Here is an 8,378-nt window from a genome sequence, read left to right on the forward strand (position 1 = left end):
ACCTTGCATGAAGTGTTTATTAAAATGTTAAAAATCACACACACACCACACCGACTGGGTTAATGTTAAATTTTAAGTTGTAGCCGGATAGATCCAAAAAATAATGGCTTTATTTTATAGATGTCTTTATAATACTGATGGTGAATTTGAGTTTAAAAATCCCCCACTCAAGTGTTAATAGTTTTATTAATCAACCACAGAAAATGGTATATTAACTATGCAATAGATAGATGCATATGAACTATATGATAAACAGACTGACAGACAGGATATGAAAAGCACTATATCACAAAGAGGCACAAAATGTGCTCTATAATAACATAAAAAAGACACTGTGCAATGCATCAGGAGTGTCCAACTCAGATCAGTGACCTCAGGTTTTCGTTCCGAACACTTTTTTAGTTCATTTCCAGTTTTTGCTGACAAATAACTTCTTTTGCCTTAATTTTAATTGACTTGTTATTTAAAACACAGACCCTTTAATATCTTCTTTTTTTTAGTTAGCAAACAAACTAAAGTGAGATGCCAACATATAACCAGCTAACCTATGTCCATCATAAAATGTTTGAAAATCAAGAAAGGTGAAGTAGTAATATGGATCTATTCAGGATACCAAAACATTTTGACGATGCTCTTAGAAACGATCAGTTTTGGAAAGGTCTGCTGTGGGTTTAATGAACAACAAGAATTGACTTCTAAGTAATAAACTAGTGGGAGTGAAATTGGTTGAAGTTTGAGGACCCCACTAAGCTAGTCATCTGTTGGTGCACTTCACATCTTGTCTTTGTTGGTCTGCTGTTTAATGAAAAGAGAAACGATTCAGAGCACTGTCTTACAAATTAGGCAGTTGAAATAAAAGAACACAGATTATAAAATTGGTAGGCAGGAAAAACTGAAGCCACTGTGGCCTTCCAGGACCAGAGCTGGACACCCCTGAAATAAATAGACATGTAAGATGGCAAACATTGATATGAAAGACACTATAACAGATAAACGGTGTCATGTAACAGACATGAGGTTCACTATATGATTGATAAGACATTAAAGGCACTATATAATTTAAAATAAGGAAGACAGAACTTATATGAAGACCACTGTCAATTTTTAAAACCCACTTGCATTGCAAGTACAACAATTGCTTAAAATTATTTCTTTACAAGATAAAACAAAGTCGAGTCACTTTCAACAGCTTATTTATTAAAGTGTTTACTTCCCACCAGGCACTATTAACTGAAAGCCTGTCCCTAGTAGTTCGTTAAAACGGCACTTCCCCAACTGCCCAAACATCCAACTCAAAGCATTCCAGAACCACACAGCGTCCTTATCAGTGGAAAACCTCAAAGCGTTTCAAAGAGTGTAAAAATTACAAAGGCTGCCAATAAATGAGCTGCCTCTGCCAAAAAAAAAAACGGAGGAGGGGACAAAAGCTAATCTCTGTCATAAAGAGTTAATGACTGAAATCAAATAATGGATGTTACACGAATGCAGCAATTAACCTCAAGTAGGTCACGTCCCAAAAAAGTCACTTCCTTTTTTTTTTTAAATGTTATTTGCATTATAGCCTTCTTGCCACCGAACATGTCAGACGAAATGAGCAAGGCGTGAGCCTAATCGATCGCACCTAATAAACAAAGCGCTTAGCGATCGGCAGGTCACAGGTTGGTCTCGTGCTTGGGGGTTTAGCTCAACACGTGTGCAATAAAAACAAAGCGCAGGGGCGGCGGCAGGTGATTTTCTTTTGTGTGTGTATATAAGAGGTATGCTGGGCAAGCTACTGCCCAGTTGACTAGTCCCACTTTTTCCTGATAGAGAGTAAGGAGAAAAAAAAAAAAAACAAAACACAACACACACTGCTTGAGGGAGAGCCCGCCTCTTCTCGCTCTTTTAACATTTTGTTTCAAGTCGTATTCCGCGGGGACAGGGAGAGGAGGTGGCCGGAGAAGTCTCATTAAATATCGCAAGTAGATACATGAAAGCAGCGGCAGGCGACCACGAGAGGGGGGGGCACACCGACAGCAACTGGTTCAGATCGGCATGTTCCCTCGTGTTTGGGGGGCTGGAATCGGACCAATTTCGAATAAGTCCCTATGGCAGAGCCTCCTTACGACAGTAGGCCCGTCAAAGCAGGCTGCAGACAAATAGCTGACCGGCCCGCTATTTCCAAATCCTTCTGCTTTAAGGAACAGAGCGCCACTTTCTGCCTGACTCGAGTCCTATCCGCTGCACGCCTGCCTCTAACCATCCTCTTCCCCAAACCAACCACACAAACGTGCTGGTAACATCACTGGGCACGAGCTTCATTAAACCCTAGTAATAAACCTGAACGGCGCTCTCGTCAATTCGACGACCAGCGTTCTCTTGCATTTGGATCCTCATGTTTGTTTGTGCAGCACAACAAGCCTCCTTCGCAACGCGCCACTAAACCAAAAACCGGAAAGCTTAACCACAGAACGTCTGTAACACGAACTGAGTAATTGATTTCTTTTGTTTTTCCACACCTAACTTGTTTATTTAATTTGCTTCAAATAAACCAAACCAAAAAAATGCCTTCTACTTTAAGTCTCTTGCTACAAGCAGGCTACAAAATGATAGGGTAAAACTACACACCAGTCGGCGTCGAGATTCAGCGTGCGCCTCCATTTTTTTCCTTTTAATTTTTTTTGTTTTTTTAATTTTGAAGCTTTCGTCAGCTTTTAACCAGTTTAGGCCCTCATGGCTGGCCTCACACGGCCACATTTGAAGTTAGAAAACACTTTGCTTTCCGATTCCAAACTAAGTAAGGAACCATTTTTGTATAGTACTGGCGGTGACGTCACGGCCGGAGAATCAAAACATTGCTCGAGCACGTTGTGCGTCATCTTTATTCAAGAAGTTGTGGGCGGGCCGAGAGCATCTTCCGGAGGACGGCGGGGGGAGGCGCCGCGTGGAGAAACAAAATAAGTGCACAGGCGCCGCTCTTATGGTGTGCCGCTTGGCAGTAAGCTTCTCCGGGGACGGGTAATTGATGCTTTTATCGGTCTGTTAGGCTTTTTCTTCTTCTTTTCCTTGGCTGTATGTGTGCTATTTTACAGGGGGGGTGTTACTCGTTTGGTTTGAGCGCGCGTGCACGTCATCCAGGCGCACGTGCTGCGGGGCTCGTCTTGAGGGAGGAGTCGGTGTGGACTTTCGTGAAATCTCCGGGGAGGCTGGCCGATGAGCTGTAGCTGCTTGTGCGTACGGTTCAGTGGGAGATTGGAGTGAACTTCTTTGGCTTACACTCGGGGAGTACGCGTTTCGGTGTGCGTGGCGGTTGATCACCCATGGAGCCGCATGTGCAGACGTGCAAATAATAAATAAAGATGGAGAATGGTAATTCGATCACGACTCATTGCAAAATAAGATACAATGTTATGATTCCAACAGGCCGCCGAGAAAATTAGAGTTTCTAGTAGGCAGGTAAAGTTAGGAATGGTTAAAATATTCTATTCTTCAGCACAAATCGTGAAAGATTTACATTTTGAAAAAAGGGTAGAATGGAAGAATGCCTATAACGGACAAAACTGTAATTCAACAGAGGTAGTTGGATAAGATTTAATTAAACAAATCTAAAGATACGGAATATATTGTGTGCACAATATGTTGACCCCGACTATAAGGTAGTTTAAGGTATGCAAAATGTACGGAAATACACACTTAATGATTTTAAGTGACCACCTGCCTAATATGCTGCCGTTCCTCCAAGTTAACACTCCAGGTTGAACTTAAACTTTAATCCAAGACAGCATAGTTCCTAGGAAGTTCGCTTGGTATTACCTCCATACAATAAAGTGAATAGAATTATAGAACTAGTATATAGAACACAATATAAAATACATAACACCATCAGAGCATTATATAGTAAACACAGAAATATAACACAATATAATAAAGTAGAATTGCACTCTCACCTAGTAATAGTTTAAGTCCTATATAAAATAAACAATTTATATTGGATAGATGAGAACAGAAATCGGGACAAGACAGATCAGTTAGAGGTTGTGTTTAACCCATTGTGACTGCAGTAGGAAAGAAACTTTCTCTGTCTACTAGTTTATGGGCTTTGCGGATTGGAAATGTTTCTTTGATGGTAATGACTGCAAAAAGTGGTTGCCTGCATGAATGTAGTCTTTGATTTCCAGCACATTTCCTGACCTGTGATACAGGACTTCAGTGGAGACCAATTTCAAGGATAAAGTCTTTTCTGTTGTTCAAATAACATGCTGCAGTTGATACTTTGAATGAGCAGATGCATTGCCATACCCCAGACTGGGTTGTGGGAGAAAGTGAGGATACTTTCAATGACCGTTCTCTAAAACTGTACTAGTACTGATTCGGTTTAACTTTTTTAGATTTTAGATTTTTTAGCTTTTTTGAGAAGACCAGTTATGTTTTCATCCTACTTTGGATTGTAATTGATAGTTGTGCCAAGGAATTTAAACGATTCTACCATGTTGGCGGTGAGCTCAAAAGGTGTCCTGTGGCATTTGACACCAATACATTAGTAGCAGAGTAGAACATAAAAAAGCTGACAAACAAGAGTGGACCATTCAGTCAATCAAGCTTATTTGTTTAGTTAATAGCAATAGCTCATCCAGATACTTCATAAAGGTTGTCAAGGTTTCTGCTTCAACTACTTGTGTTAGTGGCTTGTTTCAGAATATTACAACTTTTTGAGTAAACACATGCTTCTTGGCATCATTCCTAAATGCATTCTCTCTTTAATTTTCACTGGTGTCCTCAAATATGCAGTTCATCATTTAGTTGAAAGAATTCATCCAAATTTAATTTATCAATGGCTGTGAAATTTCTAAAGACCATACTGTCTCCTCTGCACAAGACTAGACAGGTTTATTTCTCTGAATCTGTTGGAGTAGGACATGTCCTGGGATGTATTTGGTCGCTCTTCTCTGCACAGCCTGCTATGTCTTTTTACTAGTGTGATGACCAGAACTGCACAAAATACTCAAGACACAGTCTCACTAGTGAATGTTATTTAGTCTGAGCATAATGTCCTTCAATTTATATTCAACAGCCTTTTTGATAGCTTCTTTGCATTATGGTGATAAAAACACAGTGTCAACATAAACATAAATCCTTAAAACCTTTTCACCCATAAACCCGTACCTCTGGTAAATTGCAAGATGGAGCTACTGTGGATTGGACTTGTTCTAACGTATCCTACAGATGCTTGATTAGATTGAGATCTTGTGAATTTGGAGGCCAGGACAACACTTTGAACTCTTCATCATGTTCCATAAACCACTTCCAAAACATCTGTATAGTGTGGCGGGGTGCATTATCCAGCTGAAAGATGCCACTTCCATCAAGAATTACCATTGCCATGAAGGGGTGTATCTGGTCGGAAATTATGTTTAGGTAGGTGGCATACATCCCATTAATGTTCACATGAATGCCTGTTCCCAGAGTTTCCTAGCAGTACTTTGGCCAAAACATCATACTCCCTCCGTTACCTTGTCTGCTTCACACAGTGCATCCATGTGCCATCCCCTCCCCAGGGTATATAACGCATACGTACCTGACCATCCACTTGACACAACACCAAACAAGATTCATTGGACCAGGTAGTCTTGTTTCACAAATGCAGGGTTTCAGAAATGCTCTGACCCAGTCGCTTTCCCATAACGATTTGGCCCTTATCAAAGTTGCTCAGGTGTTTATATCTACCCATATCTTCTACATTCAACAAGTCAACAATGAGTAACTAATGTCAGCTTACCACCTAATATATCCCTGACATGCACTATTGTTAGAAGATAGTCAACATTATTTGATCCACAAGGCAGTGGTCATAATATTTTGGCTCATCACTGTATATAAAATAAGATACATACTGTAAGTATACCTGCAAAACGTACTAAACAGTATGCAAGAATGCACCTTGCTGTCCTTAGATAACGTGGTCATGGCCAAACGTTCTTAAACAGGGCAGAGTCTTGCACTTATGCAGTTGCTGGAGGAAACACATGCAAATGAATCCCCTTTGGCACCAGACTCCACTGCTATCAGTTAACAGTCACTTCTTGAAGTTGGGAAACTTTATTCCTGCTAACTGTGATTTTGACTAACCACTTTCCGTCTGCCGACTCCCCCAAAGTGTCCAGGCTCAACACTGAAACAGGCTTTCTTCATAAGCTTATTGACATTCATACCTGTTGCTATCATGCTGCTAATGCAGCACACAACAGGTTAAAAGAAAGTTGCTGCTACTACCAATTCCACTAACTATTCATGAACAAGTTATCTGCGTTAACTGTCCACTCCATCTTATCATCTAGGTGTGTCCCTGGGTACTTAGAGGACAGCAATTTGATTAGAATTATTATAATCATGGAGAAGAGGAAAACACAATATCCCACGAATATGGATGTCTACATCACTAACTGCCTATTGTGGTCTGTCAACAACCAAAACACTAATGAACTTTTACCATTGCCCCATTGATCATTATCCTTACCGGATACCTCGTATTGTGTTTTGGTTGCTATGACTGCAAACTCCTCCAAAGGACTGTCCATACAGCTTCTAAAATAATTGTGGCTGATCTTCAGCTTTATACCATCTACTTAAGCCTGATTTCTGAGGGGTGCAGAATCAATCATCTCTAATGACAGCCACCCATCTTATCCTGCTTACACTGCTGCCTTGTGGAAGGTGCTACCAGAGCTAACAATTTGCTCCATCTGCTTGAGGGGCAGCCCCCACCCCCAGTCCATAAGGTCACAGAACTTTAAGTAACCTGATCCTACCTGCACTACACTGTTTACTGTACCCACCTGCTCTTCTTCGTGAAATTGTATTATACATTACATTTCTTTCATTCTTATTTACTTTATGCTGTTTATCTTCTGCTACTTTTATTTATTTACTGTATTTATTTATACATCACTACAACTGTAGCACAAGAATTTCACTGTGCTCTCACAGTATATGTGATGATAAAGATCTCTAATCTAATACACTCTGATGCTAGAGTCGAGGAAGTATACTGTGGTTTACTCCTTGAGGGCCATACTGGCTGCTGGCCATAGGACTTATTTAACTGTATGGCTTGTTAATGCTTTCTCTCTGATACATCAAGTTATTGTTACAATTTAGATTTGTCCTTTCTGCGCGTATCATCCAAATAGTTCATGGCTCGGAGCTCATTAGTAATTATCAATTTTTTTTTTACATTTCTTTCCAAACATTTTGATAAAAAATACTTCATGCTGGAAACACACAGGTACAAATGGGACCAGGTTAGTTGATGAAATATGTATGATATTATTTGTATCTCATTATTAAATGGTGGCTGGTTATGACAAGAGGCAATTAAAGCGAATACATCTATTTATGAATAAAAGATGCAATGAAAGGTTGCCCATTTTAACATGCCTGTTAACTAATAGCTTTTAAGTACTTCCAAGAATAAGATAATCCAAGTATGTATTATTGATGGCTTGTAAATTAGCATCATCACAACTAAGATAATGTTAATAAGCCAAGTTTTAAGGAGGGAAATGAATATAATATGGAAGTGGATAGGATCTGCAGCCATGAAGGTCTGATTAAAGAAGTCACAGCATCTAAGCAAGATTAGAAATAATAAACACCTTTTATTACAAGCGGTTGATTCTGAATTCCAAAAAAGAGAATTGTTTGGGATGCAACAGGATGGAGAGTTGAATCTAAAGGAAAAAAAAGTTGTGGTGACAAATGGAAAATATCAGATGAACAGAATACAAAACAAATTAGTGCTGAAGAGATCTGAGAAAGAACAAATATTGGTAAACATCCTTAGAATGAGACAGGAAAAAAGCATGTTAAAGCCTAACTAGAAGGGAAGGAAGCCAAAGGAAAGACTAAGAATGATGATGCTGGATTCGATGATAAAGAGGCCAAGAATATAAAAGCCAAAAGAGGGCATGGAACAATAAAACCCATCTGATCTGCAGGACAAAACCTGCACCAGATGTTGAAAACTCAGTTGAGACTTAATTTATTCTGTTTCTTTTTGACCCCTTTGATCGCCTTTTCGGTTTAATCCCATACTCTTCACTGTTTTACTTTTTAGTCTTTCACAGACATTTGTGCATTGATACTGAACAGCAGTGTTCGAAGATGGCAGCTTTAAGTCAGTCTTCTTCTTCCCAGTTCGTATTCATGCAATAATCATATAAGATGACCTGGAGATATATGTAGGCATCGCTAAATTTTTAAGCTGCTGCAAGTTTTCAATCTGAGTGTCGCCACTTGAGCTTTTTACCTTTTCTATCGAGCCACAAGGCAGCTGCTAATCAATAGTGGGCGGAGACTTAGTATAAATTTGTGGTGCATGCGCATCCTCCTGGCTGGATTAG

At 39.7% G+C, this 8,378-nt stretch overlaps 1 protein-coding gene across 4 annotated transcripts in view; it reads right to left on the reverse strand.

Moving 5' to 3' along the window:
- The window catches only part of LOC120540810 (lysine-specific demethylase 2B), a 93,045-nt gene extending 90,217 nt beyond the window's left edge, over positions 1-2,828 (reverse strand). For all 4 annotated transcript variants that reach the window (XM_039771878.1, XM_039771876.1, XM_039771877.1 and 1 more), the window contains exon 1: positions 2,608-2,828. In XM_039771878.1, the coding sequence (XP_039627812.1) occupies positions 2,608-2,736 (129 nt within the window). In that variant the 5' untranslated portion in view covers positions 2,737-2,828. The remainder of the gene's footprint in view (positions 1-2,607) is intronic.
- Between the last annotated feature and the right edge of the window lie 5,550 nt (positions 2,829-8,378).

Source organism: Polypterus senegalus, chromosome 12 (genome assembly GCF_016835505.1).
Source record: "Polypterus senegalus isolate Bchr_013 chromosome 12, ASM1683550v1, whole genome shotgun sequence".
Lineage (NCBI taxonomy): Eukaryota > Metazoa > Chordata > Cladistia > Polypteriformes > Polypteridae > Polypterus > Polypterus senegalus.